The 18048-nt window shown below is 38.3% G+C and overlaps 1 protein-coding gene across 3 annotated transcripts in view; it reads right to left on the reverse strand.

Moving 5' to 3' along the window:
- The window catches only part of klhl13 (kelch-like family member 13), a 177674-nt gene that overhangs the window by 124154 nt on the left and 35472 nt on the right, over nucleotides 1–18048 (reverse strand). For 2 of the 3 annotated variants that reach the window (XM_052022020.1, XM_052022021.1), the window contains exons 2-3: nucleotides 12920–13090; nucleotides 7406–7477 (exon numbers count right to left, since the gene is read on the reverse strand). In XM_052022020.1, coding sequence (XP_051877980.1) covers nucleotides 7406–7477; nucleotides 12920–12975 — 128 coding nt within the window. In that variant the 5' untranslated portion in view covers nucleotides 12976–13090. The remainder of the gene's footprint in view (nucleotides 1–7405; nucleotides 7478–12919; nucleotides 13091–18048) is intronic. The other variant, XM_052022019.1, reaches the window with a different exon arrangement.

Below are 18048 nucleotides of genomic sequence, written 5' to 3' on the forward strand. Positions count from 1 at the left end.
TTCCATATTAATCCCACTTCCCTTTCAACCCATTACTTCCTCAGCAGTTCCAATAAACTTCAATGAAACATTCCCAGAACACCACTACAACCTTCAAGATTCTAAAGAAATTCAATAAATCTGGATCATCTCCTGTGGGAGTCCAAAGGAGAACACCCCCCACCAGGAAGAGAAGGAAGAGAAAAATAAACATTACATTCATAAAAAACACAGGATCAAACTTCACACAAGCAAATTTAAAGCATGTAATATTTGTACCATTAAAATTTCAGCAAATGCTGGATATGTATAAACAAGCACTTAAGATTTATTTAATTACATGAATTTAAATTCCTCAAACACAAGCAAACGAGCAAGAAATAAGAAACAGGAAACCTGGGCCAGCCACAGTGGCATATCCGTATGACTCAGCTACAATCACAATGAACAGAATATCATCAGCAGAAGTATGTCATCTGACACTACAAACCTGCTCATCATGAATTCTACCTCAGCACCTATACTATTTCTTTCACTGTGTATTAATACATGAGAAGTAGATGCCAGCACATGCAATCTAATGCCTTTTCTGAGCAACAGTGACTTAACATAGAACAGTACAGCACAGTACAGGCCCTTCGACCCACAATGTTATGCCGGCATACATAAACCTACTCTATGATGCATCTAATCCTTCCCTCCTACACAGCCCATAACCCTCCATTTACTTTTTCTTTATTTATTCATTCGCAGGATATGAACATCACTCACAATGCCAGCATTTATTGTCCCTCCCTAACTGGCTCCAAACTGAGCAGTTACAGGTCATCCACATGGGTCAGTCTGCAGTCACACATAGGTCAGAAGACTAAAAGAAGTGATTTTACAACAAACTAATAGTTTCATGGTCATCATTACAGTGTCTAACTTTTACTTGAAAGACTAAGTTCTTCAGCTATCATGGTGAGGGTTAAACTCATGTCTCCAGATCGACGGACCAAATTCCTGGATACTAATCCAGTAACTTAACCACGTGCACATTTCAGTCCTTTGCCTTACTGCACAGAAGACAACTGCTATACTTTTCTCTCCTTTTTATTGGAAGAAATATCATCTGCAACAGCTGCAGGTCAGTAACAAAGGACACCTGTGGCTGTTGATTTAATTACAATATTAGTTTATGCCCACCAATATTTTTAACCACCATCCATCAACAGCAATGATTCGGTTGTTAATTAACTTCCTCCGACTTTCGAGCTCACCAGTGACCTTCCCTTCTGGTCTTTTCTCCCCTTTCCCTGTTACTATACTTGCTGAAGACCTGCTACATTTGAACTTGCTTCTAGTAACAAACATTAACTCGCGTTTGTTCTCCACAGATCCTCTCTCCATTTCAGCCACAATCTCAACGAAAAGAACATTAGCAGGAGTATGTCACCTGGCAGTACAAGCCTCAGCCAATTAAGATCATGAATTCTACCTCAGCACCTATACTATTTCTTTAATATTCAGAAAACTATTAACCTGAATTTTGAATGAATACCAGATGAGCTTCCACAGCCTTTGGGGTAGAGAATTCTGAAGATTCACTGGCCTAAGTGAAGAAATCTCTCTTCATCTTAAGCCCTTCATTCTGAAACTACGTCACCTACTCTAGTCTCCTCAGCCAAGGGAAACAATCCTCCTAGCATCTAGCCTGTCAAACCCTTAAAGACATTTGTAAGTTTCAGTGAGCTCTTTGGAATGTAGAAAACCTACAGCACAATTCAGGCCCTTCGGCGCACAAAGCCGTGCTGAACATGTCCCTACCTTAGAGACCCATAGCCCTCTATTCTTCCTCAGTTCCATGTACCTATCCAAAAGTCTCTTAAAAGACCCTATCGTATCCGCCTCCACCACCGTTGCCAGTAGCCCATTCCACGTACTCACCACTGCCTGAGTAAAAAACTTACCCCTGACATCTCCCCTATACCTACTGCCCAGCACCTTAAACCTATGTCCTCTTGTGGCAACCATTTCAGCCCTAGGAAAAAGCCTCTGACTATCTACCCGATCAATGCCTCTCATCATCTTATATACCTCTATCAGGTCCTCCCTCATCCTCCGTCGCTCCAAGGAGAAAAGGCCGAGTTCCCTCAACCTGCTTTCATATGACATACTCCGCAATCCAGGCAGCATCCTTTTAAGTCTCCTATGCACCCTTTCTATGGCTTCCAAATCCTTCCTGTAGTGAGGTGACCAGAACTGAGCACAGTACTCCAAGTGGGGTCTGACAGGGATCCTATATAGCTGCAGCATTACCTCTTGGCTCCTAAATTCAATTCCATGGTTGATGAAGGACAATACAGCATATGCCTTCTTAACCACAGAGTCAACCTGTGCAGCTGCTTTTAGCGTCCTATGGACTCGGACCCCAAAATCCTCCTGATCCTCCACACTGCCCAGAGTCCTACCATTAATTTTCAATCTGTTAAACTCAATCTATTCAATCTGTCTCTATATGGCACACTCACCATCCTTGGAACCAGTCAAGTAAATCATCACTGCTATCCCTCAAAGACAATTACCTCTTTTTAGATAAAGAGACTAAAACTGTACACAATACTTCAGGTGCAGTCCCACCAAGTCCTACCCAATTGCAATAAGACATCCTTACTCTTGCATTCAAATCCTCTCATATTAAGGAACTTCATACATACCATTTGCCTCTTAATTATTCATTCTGCCTGAATATTAGTCTTCAACGATGTGTACAAACACACCTAGGTCCCTTTGAAGATAAATACTACCCAAACATTTAACAAATTTTGTTCCCTATTGTGCAAAGTGGATAACCTCATTTTTCCACATTATGTTCCATCTGCCACATCCTGACCCACTCACTCAGCTTGATCGCATCCCCTTGAAGCATCTTTAAATCCTCCTCCATACTCACAAAACTTTGTCCATTCAACCGGTTAGGTGCCGTAGATCATGAAAAGCTCAGGCCCAAGGACCAATTCTTGCAGTACCTCACTTGTCACAGCCTACCAATCTGAAAAAGATCTGTTTATTCGCACTACTTGCTTTCTGTCCAGGACAAAGTAGCCTGCTCAAATGGTAATGCACTAGCCAACAAAAAAATTATTGCCTTCATTACTGGCACACTATAGCTGCAACTTGTACCATCTACCAAATGCACTGCTGATATCTACCTCCCAGAACCCGTGTCATCTACCATTGAAAAGGATAAGGTCAGCATGTACAAGATGTCCTCCAAGTCACATCCAGTTCCTCCCCAATTTACAAATGCATAACTCACGTGCAGGCCATACATACGAGCAAGCGTTTGGGAGACTGGCTGAATTTGCCAGCTCTTGCAGAGCTGCAGGCATCTTCTGTGTGGGATCTCAGTTTATGGCCACATTTCCAATTGCAAATTGTCTGGGTATGAGGAGTTCACAGGAATGGAATCCTAGGGTGGATCTGTATCATTATGATCTAGAAATATATTTCCAGTTCTTCATAGTTGTTCGGTCTAAATCAAGAAACTTCCATAGATCATAGCAGGTCAAGAAGGCAGTTCAACATTACTTTCTCGAGGACCATCTACTGTTTGTGCCGTGAGCAAATTGGGTGACAACATTACAACAATGACTATGTTTCAAAAAGGACTTAATTGGCTTTAAACTGCTTTGGAACTGGCTCAAGTCTTAAAAATGTTTTGCTGGTATTTCCAAAGGGCTTAAACAGAAGAAAATTTACTGGACATTTCAAAGGAGTATGCTCAAATATTCTTCACAACATCAATTGATAATGATGACTATTTATGTAACGTTCAAGAGGCCAAAACACCTTTTAATGCTAAGATCTGATCTAATTAATATGTCACCAGCACAGAAAGTAGACACAAATGTTTCTTTTTTCTCTGGTTGGCAAGATGCAAGAAGCTGAGTGCCACAGAAACTGGTGCTGCAGTGTCAGCTTTATACAATTTATATCTATGATTTGGATGAAGTTACCCAGCTAAATTTGCCAATGGCACAAAGGTAGTAGGAAAGTAAATTATTAAGAATACATGAGGAGGCTATAAAGGAATTTAGGTTAAGTGAATGGGGAAAGATCTTGCAAATGAAGTATAATGTGGGAAAACATGAACTTGTACCCTTTGCAGGAAAAATTATCTAAAAAGTGAGAGAACATGGAGTGCTGGGCTACAGAGGGATGGGTGCGGCAAGTACATAGGGAAAAACACCAGAATATTATTGCTTGTTGCTTGGGGAACTGAATACAAAAGTAAGAGGTTCTGCTTTTGATAATTAGATCACTTCTGAGATCACAGATAGAGTAAAGGCCACCCCTGGGTCACAAATGCCTGACTTATGGACACCTGTACAAACAAGTGAGCTCCCATAATGTTATCATTCGAAAGTCCGATGTACATACATACATTCATTCCTGCAAATGGGAGAACTAGTTTCCTTTCTCTCCACTTTTAGTAATTGTTCTTTCATATCAGTCTTATGTGCTTTTGATGCCATTTATTACGATGTTGTGGCTATGGTTACCATATAGAGCGATCTTGGGTATTTTTCAATTTATGAACAAAATCAGCTTACGGATGTTTGTAAAAACAGAAACCATTCATAACCTAGGAACATAAGACACAAGAGATTCTGCAAATGCTGGAATCTGGAGCAACAGACCCAAAACGCTAGAGGAACTTAGCAGGTCAGGCAGCATATATGGAGGGAAATAAATAGTCAACATTTCGGAAGGAGAACAGTTCAGAGAAGGTTTACTAGACTAATACCTAGAATGGGCAGGTTGTCTTATGAGAAAACGTTGAAGACCAATGGGGTTTCAATAAGGTGGATGTGGAGACAATGTTTCATGTTGTGGGAGAACCCAGAACTGGGCTTCACTGTTTAAAATACCAGGTATTGCTCATTTAAGGCTGAGATTAGACTAATCTTTTTCTCCCAGACAGCTGAGAGCCTTTAATATTTTACTTTTCCCAAGGTCGGGTGAGACTAGAACTAGAGAACAGGTTTAGGGTGAAAGGTGAAATACATAAGGGGAATCTGAGGGGAAACTTCTTCACTCAGAGGCTGGTGTGAGTGTGGAATGAGCCGCCAGCAGAAGTGGTAGATGCGGGTTCAATCGTAACATTTAAGAGAAGTTTGGATAGGTACATGGATGGGAGGGGTTTGGAGGGATACGGTCTGAGTACACGTAGATGGGGCTAGGCAGAAGATCAGGTCGGCATAGACTAGATGGGCCAAAGGGCCTGTTTCTGTGCTGTGATACTCTATGACTTCTTACTAAAGCTTGCCTGAGATTATTTTTATATGTATATGTTATGCGTGGCAGTTGATCACTGGTCTATAAATACAGAAATATAAAACTTCCAAAGTTCAACATGTAGTACATGTTCATTAAATGTAACTGTCACAGAATTGCCATCTACACATTGATTCCTCTCAAGTTTGAATGAACTTATTTAGTTTAAAATATATCAATAAGATCATGGTCATTCTGTTTATAATCTCAACTGTGCATTCCCATCTACCCATGGTAATTTTTCCACCCCCTTGATAATCAAAAATCTGTCAATGTTTCAAAAATATTCAGACTCTGATTCCACTGCACTCCTGAGCTCCAGTGTCTCGCCATTTAAGTAATATGCCTTTACACAAAATATCACATTTAGTATATTAAAGGCCTTACAGATCTTTTTGCATATTTTCAAGAATAATAAGACAAAGTTTACATTAGCAGAGTGCAGTTTACAAGCACAGATTACAGTGGCTTACAATTGCAGCAAAGAGGAAGGAAGGGACTTTTGAAATGCAATCCACAGGCCCCTGAAGGAAAAGACAAAACCTACTAGTTTAGTAAAGTGATGAAAATGACATTCAGGATACTTTCCTTTAATGGCTGAGGGAAAAAATAAAAGAATAAAACAGCTTACCCTAAAACTGCATTAAACAAGAATTATATAACAGCTTATTATGGGGAGGCACTCGAGAAAGGAAAGAGGAGATTTAAGAGGATCTTGCGAGTGTTGGCAAACTTTATTTCAAGAAAATCTGGCAAGGGTGGGGTTGTTTGTTCTTACAGTGAGGCAGATATGAAAGTGAATTGAGGTATACAAAAAGACAGGCATAGATGGAGTTAACAGAAAAGACCTTAGCAGAGAAATGACTAGGAGCGAAGACAAGCATAAATTTAAGTTAGCTGGCAGAGCGATTAGAGGACAGTTGAGTTCAATTTGTTTCACCAAAAATACTGCAGAGAATCAGTTCATGCTAATTTGAATCCTCACCACATTCAAGTATGAGAGGGGTAAGTACTTTAGAGGTAAGGATTTACAACATGCTAGCCTGATAGTGATGAACACAAAGCCCTCTTAACATTTAAAAAGTACTTGGATAAGTACGTAATGTCCCATAACCCACAAGCCTGAATGATCCAAGAGCTGGGAAGTGGAGTGAATAGCTCTTCCTCTGTGGACATGGGCACAAAATAGATCAGATGGTCTCCCTCTGCGCTTTGAAGTTTTGGCTATCCTATCTTGGCACAGCTAGTGTCAATCTAGAGAAGTACACTTCCCTGTTGAAAACTTTCCTAGTTAAAAAGGAGTAAATTATCTTCAGGAAGAGACTAAAAATGTAAATTGACAATAAACATCAATAAAGATGGAATCTCATCAGTTTTCCTATACTGAATGATTTACCATTGTAGAGATTATATATAACAGATTAATTTATTATACACCTCATTACCATTTTGGTATGTGATATTAGTTGCCATGTTTAAGTATATTTGAAAGTGATGATATGTTCAAGTATTCTGAGGACACACATTGTACCTTATAAATGTTACATCTTTTCTTTGTTCTGCTAATTTTTTCATATGTAACCAAGGTTGATATGCACATTCCATGACTCCAGTTCATACATTACGTCCAAGTACCAATTCCCTTTAAGAGCAAGTTATTTACTGGTGCCAACGGTGAACTAATTGCACACTGTGTGGCATTATGTATGGATTCTAATCAAGGAAAAATGAAACCTACTGTTTTGAGTGTATCTTTTGTTAAGAGCTCCAAATGTTTACCAAAAGCCTGGCAAAGTCATCTAGCTGTTCCTTGTTCCAAATTCTGATCTAATCTAACCAATAACAGTGACCCAAGTACTGATGTGTGGACATTCAAGACTGGTTCCTCATAGGTTAGTTCCCCCATAAGGAAGATGCCCTAAATCAAGTGTTTCATTAATGAATACATAACAGCAGCTGTTACATAAGGTAACTGTGATAGATGGACATTATAACTAAAAAAAAAGTAATTAAAGGGACAGTAAAACACAACTGTGAATAAATTACTTTCAAATCACAACCAAATGTTTACTGAGTGATATGCATCTACATACACAGTACATACCTCTCGTGGAGTCCTGTTGCCATTAGATCCCCTCTGAGTGGAGAGTTATCCATTTTCTCACCACCAGCACCTCTGTCACAATAGAGAAAATTGAGGTTAGATCTGGAACTTTAATGTAGTGGGTGTACATCAATATACACTTGACATGAAATTGTTACTTGGTTGGCAAATGTTGATATGTACCATTTGCATGGCAACAATACTGTGATTATTTGGTCTGAACTTATAGTCTGAACCAGACCCCAGTGTAAAAACGAAGAAGTGCACAAGCTTCTAAGCAGCTACTAAGACAGTCACAGGAGACATTGCAGATAAGGACCAAATCTGGAAAGGTTAAGAACAAGCTAATATATTATATATCAAGTGACAACCACAAATTTTAACAAAGACACATCAGTACATTCTTTAATATTCTCACTGTATATACGTTCAGAAATCTGGTCCATCAAGCTAGTTTTTTTCATGCCATACTGCCAATATAAAATCTAGATTATACTTTTTCCATTCTCTTGTTGTCAATTCTAATTATTTTCATTTCAGATTTTACCCCATCGATTTTAATTCCTAATCTCATTTTTTTCTTTTCATTTGTTATTTTCTATGATTTATATTCGTATATTCTCACCAACTCTTTCTTGTTTCTTCCTTTCAATCAATGTTTCCATGTTGCTCCCTCCCTCTGGTGCTCTTTCCCTCTTGTGCACAATTATTGCCATTGGCTTTTAGTTTTCAAATCTGAGCTGAGATTTCCCTGAAATTAAAATCTTTGGGCGAAAAGGCTAATCAGTTGTGTGTGTACAACATTAGTGGCTTCACTTTTCATTTAATGTTTTGGTAGGCTTAAGACTGAATGTTTTGGTGTTCTCAACAGCTGGACATCCATAGCAAATATTCCTTTTGCAGGCTAATATTAACCACAGAGGAATCCTCAAAGGCACAAACCTTGATATAGAGTACTCCATTTCAGAATATTTCGGAGTTAAGAAAACCATTGAAGCTCATTCCCACATTTCTTGGTCATAAGTATTGCAAAAGGAAGGCCATGGACCCATCTTGGCTCACCATTCATAAAGACCCTGATCTTCCCCATCCCATTCGTAACTCAATTTGTCAATTTCAAGTTTTATTTCCCATTACCACTTTTACATCAAAGTACTATTCCATATAATCAAACTTTACATGAAAAGCTTCCCAATCAATCTTAATTTCGCCTTTAGCCGATTTGGTTACGTCTCTCCTTATCCTACTTTCAAAGTCATTTTCTGGATTCACGCTTTCAAACTTTTACTATCACACACACCTCTATATGACTCTTCCTCAAAGTTTGAAAGCAATGGGGAAAGTGCTCGGCTTCATTATTTGACTAATTCCGCTGTGTTGATTTAATTTTCAAATGATTATAACCACTGGTTATTAACTATGATTATCACTATTTTTTATTAACTCAGTCAATCACGGGAACAGTGTTTCTCTTTCTACATAAAGAAACTTTTCATCAACTTAAAAACCTCAAGTCATCTCACACTTCCCTTTTCCAAAGAACATTTTTCAAATTCCTTCAAGCTCTCCTCATAATTAAGGTTTCTCAATCCTTAGAACATAGAGGTAAATAAATCTTGCACCCTCTTTATAAATCTTTTCTGAACTGCGATGTGACCAGAATCATCATAATTCACCAGCTGAGACCTGAGCCACTCCTTTACACAGTGATGTTCAAAGTTTGAACATAATCTCCTATTTTATTCCTCTTCATACAAACTCAAGTACACAAATTCTTGACATCTGAAATACAAGTCCGTGATCACTAAACTGTCAAGTCAATCAGCTAGGATTCTGGGTCAATAATTCTGTACCCTTTACTAAAAATGCAAGGAATGTAATCAATTAAAATCACTACACTAAGTAGGGTCCTACTTGTTGATCCACACTGAGTTGGTATGGACCCCGAGTATTCAACGTCAAAGCAGTAGATCAGCTATTCAATGGTACTGAACAAAAATTTGGCAATGGCAAAGTCTGCGATGGCAATAACATGACTGGACAATTAATTAAGATAATAAAAAGAAAAAATAGTGAAAATACCCAGGTCAGGTATCATCTGTAGAAAGAGAGAGAGAGAGTTAGTGTCCATAACCTTTCAACAGAATACATTCAAACACTTCAGATAACTGTTGTCCGTATACTTCCCAATTATCTGGTGATTGCGATAAATGCTTCATCTGCCATTGCCAGTTACAAACTTCTCTGCCTTTCAAATGAGCTGGGAGTAATCGGATATGGTCCTGCAGCAGTCATATTACTGGCTGAGAATCCTGAGGCCCAGACTAACTATCCAGAGAATATCAGTTCACATGTTACCTAAACAATACCAGAATTTGATTTGTTTTTTTAAAGAAAACTGTTAATGACAAAGTGACCTTGAAACTGTCAGATTGTCACTGAAAGCCTAACCAGTTCATAAACCCAATTTAAGGAAGGAGACTTGCCTTCCTTGCTAGTCTGCTTACTACAGCATTCCACTTCCACTTTTATGTGGTAATTGCTTAACTGCCCTCTGAAGCCTACTTTCTTCCATCAAACCACAGTAGTAGGCCACATTTGTACCACCTTAATTTAAAAAACAAAAAAAAGGAAGCACTTCCTTTAGAAACTACAAATAAACTTAATGTCACAGCAGTCAATTAGAAGTTAACTTTAAATGTTACCTTTATATGTTCATTCCATTCAATGCTATCAAAGGAGAAACTGAAGATAATAACTGATGTAGCAAACACAAATAAAATGGTATACAACAATACCAACAGCATAACTATTAAACTATAAAATAACATTATCACTTCTCAAATTACACGGAACATTACAGCACAGTACAGGCCCTTCGGCCCACAATGTTGTGCCGACATTTTATCCTACTATAAGATCTATCTAACCCTTCCCTCCCACATAGCCCTCCATTTCTCTATCATTCATGTGTCGACCTAAGAGTCTCTTAAATGTCCCTAATGTATCTGCCCCCACAAACTCTACTGGCAGTGCATTCCACGCACCCACCACTCTGTGTAAAAAAACTTACCTCTGACATCCCCCCCACCCCCCCCCCATACCTTTCTCCAATCACCTTAAAATTATGTCCACTCATGTTAGCCATTCTCACCTTGGCAAAAAGACTGACCGTCCACTCAACCTATGCCTCTTACCATCTTATACACCTCTATCAAGTCACCCCTCATCCTTCTTCGCTCCAAAGAGAAAAGCCCTAGCTCACTCAACCTATCCTCATAAGACATGGCAGCATCTCCAATCCAGGCAGCATCCTGGTAAATCTCCTCTGCACCCTCTCCAAAGCCTCCACATCCTTCCTATAATGAGGATAATGTTACAATCCTATAATGTTACAATACAACATATTTTATGTTGCAACTGTCTTTTAAAAAAGTTTTCAAATCACTCTGTTTGGCTGATACGTTGCGTCCGCCCTGAGACCTGCTGAACTTGTTTAAGTCTGCTGCAATCAACAATAGATGAACCTAAGGGACCCCCTATTAAATTGCTGAAGCTTGACACTCTCGATCCCCAGTTGTTTACCACCATGCACCACTTTGCATTACTTGCTCAAATTAAACCAAGGCATTAGTTTTCATGGATAACTAATCTGTCAATCACTGCAGAATTGACATACATCAGTTTAAATCCTTCCAAAGGAACAAGCGGCAACAAAAACTCCAAGTAGCAGGAATAAACCAGTGCATTAGAAGTATAATTCATATTGCATTAGCCCCATAAATCATTATAAGTTGGCCACAAAACCCGTGTAATTCAAAATTTTCAGTGGAATTAGTTGTGAATTATACTGCTAGTGCAGCCCATTTAAAGTTTCTTACGAATTTGCTCACTTCGGTGAGAGTTATCCTTCCCCACTATTGCAAAACGTTGCTTAAGGTGCTGTCATTCAGATGAGAGGTCAAAAGAGTCCTCTTGACATAGTGACCAATGTTCATATCCCAAACCAGATCAGCAACACAGAAGTCAATATGAAATCTCACTGCATGCAAAATACCACCATGCTGGTCCATATAAAAATAGTCACATCAATTGGCAGTTGACATACATAAATGCAAGTATTTTTCAAAGCATATCCATCATTTATCTTTAAACAATGAAGTATGATAAAGAAAACAATCTCAACCAATTTTCTGCATTTCCTACAAAACTGCATAGACTTTAGGCATATTGCCCCAGAGCACACTGAAAAAAATGCAAAATTATAACTCAATTATTTGATCCCTGATCTAAACTCTGCTGTTTCCTTCTGCAAACTGTCTTTTGTCCGAGACTATTGATATATAATGCGCTATCGTTTAAAAAAAAGTAACAGAATATAAGTTGTTACAAACTTTCATTTGAAGAAGCAAGGTACTAGAAAGTCATTTAGCTAATTTACAAAATCAAATGAAGACACTGATTATAACAGGTTCAGTTCAGTCAAGTTTCATAAGATAAATTTAGTCATATTACAGATCCACTTCAATCTACCCTATTTCAACAAACTAAGTTTACAGTCCAATTATGAATTAATGTATCTCCTTTATATTCTATGAAACTATATTCATTGATTGATACCATATGTGATATAAAAACATAACAACAATGAAAACTCTTGTATCCAGAGTCAATGTCACACAGAAAAAATATCCATTTAAAGCCTGACTACCAGGTTTGTCAAATGTACATGCATCTTCGTGATATCATCAAATATGCTATTCAACCTTCATGGAGATCTGCTCACCTTTTATCTGCAAGTAAAGATGTGGGGATCTCATGGATAACCCCAGACCACCAACTTTACATCCCTTAATTGATCTTCCATTTATTCTCAATTAATACCATTCACTTAGGCAAATTTGGTGATCTCGATAATAGTGCAAGGCTACCAGATAAAAGCAGGACAACAGGAACTGGAGACTTTTTTTTTATATAAAGGAAAATAAAGAAATGGAAACTTTTGATATAATTATCTTGCACATCTCCCTTAGATCAGCTGGTTACCCAGTGGCTTTGGATGACCACCTCGCATGAACATCCTTTGGAATCAACATTTCACATATTCAGGAAATAGGGGCAGAAACTTCACATCACAGAATGAATAGTAAAATGAGTTTGCTGCTGACATGCAATGGGGACTTGGGATGCCACAAGCTTCCATTGCTCTGAATCCTAATTTCGAGCAAAGTGGTCAAAAGTCCAAATGAAAGGGACTTCTACCCATTTTCTACCAGTGTATCTCATGTACATTGAACAGAAGGCTGAGAATGGAAAATCCAGGCATGATCCTGAGTAACTAGGCAGCAAAACCATAATGTATCATGTCTCCAAATATATTTAACTCAGCAGCATGGCAATCATTCAATTTGAACTTCATGGACATAATTTAAGAAGAGACAGATCTCCTCTGAAGATCTCACAAAATAAATCGGGCTACTGCTGCCCTGAGAACCCAGCCTCACCCACACATACCTTGATGGCAGTTGAGGTGGTCCGATATTGGCCAGCCTTAATCCTGCGAACTGCATCAGGATGCCCGCTTGGTGCCCCACAACTTGCTGGCCCGATGTTAATGAGGCCGGTGCCTGAAAATCGTGGCTGCCTCTTCTCTGTGGGTATGGGTGAGCTCCTGGTGTGTTCCGCCTGTTGATCGCCCAAAAGTCAAAATCAACCCCATTAACTCTTGCCTTTCACACCTTGCCTCAGTTTCAATGCTAACAGCACCTAACTAAACAATTCTCAATCCTTATCCCTCTTCAAGTTTCAATTGTCTTAAAGAAAATATGCTAACTTTCCTTATCTTCGGGGACAAATTGCAAATAGTGTCCACTTGCACTAAATAAACAGCTCTATTTCAGAGTTCATTCCTTATGCAAGAGTAGATTGTTATCGTAAATGAAAAAATTATAATTAAACCAGTTCCAAAAGCTTACCTGGTGGTCAATAAGCCAAGAGTGGCTGAGTTACAAGCAATTTACAAAAAGACTGGTTAGCATTACAATATCATAGTTTGACATATTATAAGCTCACAGTGAATTAAATAACTCTAATTTAAAAGAATGTGGTAAATGGCTTATTTCACACATGTAGGACAATTCCTTTTTGAAACTGTGGATCCAATTTAAAATGAAAGAAAATGGGACTGATTTTCTCGGAAAGTATCTTAAGAGATTTATGGCAAAGGTATACAATGATTTCAATCTTATTTTGTGGAGATACCCGGAAGACTGTTATTTTATAACTAGATTAATTAATTGTAACAAATGGTTGTACATTTTCACGTTACTACCATTGGGGAGGAGGTACAGGAGCCTGAAGATGCACACGCAACGATTCAGGAACAGTTTCTTCCCCTCCGCCATTAGATTTTTGAACAGTCCATGAAACCTATGAACACTACCTTGATATTCCTTTTTTTTGCACTATTATAAACTACAAAAATTAATAAATAATTTTATATTTTTGCACTATACTGCTGCAAAACAACAAATTTCATGTCAGTGATCATAAATCTGATTCTGATTAGTATTGGCTTTCAATGAAATCAGTGTGATACTTTATACTCCTCCAATACCTCAATCCCATCCTCTATCCATCCAAGGACCTAAACAAACATTATCCTGATTCTTGTAAGGCTAGGGAGATACCTTGTTTTTTGCTGATGTCTACCCTTTGAGAAGGTCAGAGCAATACTTGGAGAAATTTCTTTAGCCAGAGGGTCATGGATTTATGGAATTCTTTGCCACATACAGCTGTGGAAACCCGATCATTGGGAGTGTTTAAGGAGGAGATTGATAGATATCTAATTAGTCAAGGTATCAAGGGATATGGGAAAAAGGCCAGAAATTGGGGCTGGATAGGAATAGTTTAGGTTAGCTCATGGAGCATACTCAATGGGCCAAATGGCCTACTTCTGCTCCTTTGTCTTGTGATCTTGCCAAGATCAAGGTAATTTACTAGTAATTGCAAAAGACAATAGTATGCCACCTTTTTCCAAACACTTTCGAAAAATCAGAGTAATTTATTACCCCTTTCAATGTCGATTGAGCACTTCTGAAGGCATAAGATAAATTAGGAGCTAAATCCACCAGAGTTTGCCAATGGTCTTCCTGGGCATCACAACCCAAAGTCTTAAACAATAACAGACATTTGTTAAAGAATGATGAATTGAGACTTGGGTCACTGGCAATAAAAGGCCAGAAATTCAATTTTTTTTTGTCTTAGCTCCTTTTGCATAAATTTTGTCAATGGGCAACACATGATCAAAGGTAAAGTTATAAAACTGATATTCCAATCCACGGGTTATAGGCAAGGTCACCACTGGGAATGAAATCCTCAGATTATATCCCATTTAAATTAGATTGCAAAGATTAGCCAACCCCTAGTTTGTTCCTTGCTAATACTGGCAAACCTCTCAGTAAGACTGAAAGCTATCTTTGATCATGATACGGTCAATGAACGGCAAGGTTCTATTCAATATCTGTTAATGAGCAGATACACTCCAGTTCTTACTCAGAATATACAGTATATCACTGTCCAATCAAAGGTGTTGACCACAGCAAGCCCCAATCCATTCCCCAAGTTTAGATATTAAAGGACACCAATACCACCTTTCAAAATCCCAGTGCATTCCAAAGGACTCCGTAGACAACCGAGTACTGCTGAAGTATACTAACTGCTACAATTTAGGAAAATGCAGTAGTGTACAGCAAGATCCCACAAACAAGAAACCAGATAATCTTGTTGGATGAGGAGCATAAATGTCAGCCAGAAATAAACTGATGAAATCTTTTGTGTGTACTTGAGAAGGCAGACTGATCTTTGGCTCAAGGTTTCATTGGGAAGCTAATACCTTAAACAATACAGCAGTCTCTCAGTACTGCAAGAGTCTTAGCTTATATGATTGTCGTGGAATGGTAATTAATACGAGAGGTAAATACGGTACCATTGAGCAACACTGACACCTTTGTAGACCCTCACTAAACAGAACAAGGTAATTCAGTCCACTATGTCCATATTAGCACTTCCAGAGTTATCCAACTCTCCTCCTCTTTACTCGGGTCATTGTGAAATTCTTTTTCAAAGATGTATCAACTTTCTTTCAAAATAGTTATTGAAACTGCATCCATTACTCTTTCAGAGAGTGTATTCCAGATATTAATTGCAGCTGAAAAACATTTCTCTTCACAACCCTATCCCGGTTCTTTTCAAAACTATCTCACGTATCCTTGAGTTATTGACCCACCTGACGGTGGAAAGTTTTTCGTTATCTACTTTATGAAAACAATCAAATCTTCTCTATACCAACAAAAAGCAATCCCAGCTTCTCTAGTCTCCCCACGTTACCAGTGCCCTTCCTCATCCCTTTTTATTTCATTTGTAGCCTCTCCAAGGTCTTAGCATCCATCCCAAAGTGTAGTGCCTAGAATTAGGATGTAATTACATAATGAAAATTAAAATCTTGTGGGAAAGATGCCATCTGCATTTTACCACTGTAATTCTCCTCCAAAAAGCTAAACAGTTGGATACTCACTCCAGAGAACTACCAGCTATTTCTAACATGAAGGAAATATCTTAACAGATTTGTATAAATGTGGTCAGACTTGCACAGCTATTGAATGACAACTTGTTTCATATATTTGGTGTATATATATATATATATGTGTGTGTGTGTATGTGTGTGTATAATATATATAATAGAGAGAGAGAGAGAGAGAGAGAGAGAGAGAGAGAGAGATTTATATATATATAAAATATATGTAGATAAAGTTAAAAACTTGCTACAATTTAAGGAGCACAGCAAGTCACATTTTCTGTTGCTAAGCTACGACATCACAATGCAGGTAACTGGCTTTAAGCTCATTGCTATCCTGGCATCATATGTTTTAGTACATTGCATGATGCAGCTCATTCTCACTGCATGTAAAATGGACTTCAGGGTCTGGAAATTCACCATTTTTCCCACATTTAAAATGTACTTAGTAATCTCCCCAAGTGTTTTGAATAGTTATATCTTTGAAATATATTTTTTTAAAAAATCACAAAATTCATTAGCAGCAACTCCAAAACATGGTAATGAGGCACCCTCACGTAATACCAATCTGTTTGGGGAAAATGGGGATTAGAGATCAAATTTCTGATGTTAACAGCATCTTTCTAATCTCAGGAAGCAGCCCTTAAAATTACCAGGTGTTGCCAACTAGGAACGAGCATATGCTACTATGGCAGGAGTGGGGTGACAGAGGAACCTGCGCAGGCTTCTAAAGAACACTGCATCTAGAAAACTGCTTCCATGTGAAAAATCCACATATCTCAAAGTCGCAAGGGAAGTATCTGTAAAAGCACAAGTATGCTTTATAAATGCTTGCAATGTAATTATTCCCAACCGTAACAGTAGAGTTTTCTTTTTCCTTCTGCAGTGGACAACAAAACATCATATGAAGCATGTTTAGCAGAAGCATCCTGTGGGGATCTCAAGGCAAAGTTTCTGATACTTGACTGTGGCTTTGAAAGCAGTGCAGGCTTGAACTCGAGGTTTTCAAATGTGATGGCTACATTGCAGATGAGTAGCTTGAACAGACTTTGCTCTTACTGGAAGTATCAATTTGAAATTGCTTCCACATTATTCTCATATGTCTTCCTCATGTTTTTCACTCAGTACTCACCCAACAAACATGGAACTACTTATTTTGCAGAATTTCTTCAAACATTACAGGCCCCTAAAATACAAGGGGGAACCTGCTGAAGCTCAGGTGTGTGGTGACTAGGATCACAGTTTGGATCAATCTGCTTGAAGAACGTTTTGCAGGTTACATCCCACCTGTCTCAAACGAAATAACATTCAGTTTGAACCTCCAGTATTACTAAAAGTTAGTTCTAGCAGTGAACAGTGCCAGTCACTACTAAGACCAGCGAGGTGCAAATTCTCACTGAAATATTGGGCATTATACCATTATTGACTGATATCATCTGGATGAGCCAAACAACAGTAAAAGGAGAACCAGGGTAATAAAAATTTTGAACCAAAAACTCAATACATTGTGTAATGCATAAACACTCCCAGAAATGTGCACAAAATCGGTTAATGTTATTTTCACCTGCTTATTCTGACACCACACAGGTGAATTTCTAGCCCTATATTTCAAAATTAAGGCAGCAGAACTAGTAACATGATCCAAAATAAAAATGTTTCTAATTTACTGGTACAACTTGTACATTCACACAGTCATGGGTACACGTGGATCTTTTAAGAGCTCTAAGTTTTAAACAAGATATCAGCACAGAAAATAAATAAACAAACCTTAGGATACATTTAATCACAATAAAGCCTGCAATTATGGTGCTGAGCACAACTATAACATGTGCCAAAGCCTTTCACAATCACTGAACTATCTCATTTTAAAGAGTGTCGCGTTGCTGTTGTAACATAGGCAGACATGGTAACTGATTTGTATACTACAGGACCTCACAGAACAATAAGGTTAATAATCAAATAATCTATTTTTCAGTGCTATTAGCAGAGAAGGTGATTATATACTTGGACTTCGGATTGTTCTTCTAGCCAAACATCAATGTCAATTGTGAACAGGCATCATCTTGCT

This window comes from Pristis pectinata, chromosome 8, assembly GCF_009764475.1.
Source record: "Pristis pectinata isolate sPriPec2 chromosome 8, sPriPec2.1.pri, whole genome shotgun sequence".
Lineage (NCBI taxonomy): Eukaryota > Metazoa > Chordata > Chondrichthyes > Rhinopristiformes > Pristidae > Pristis > Pristis pectinata.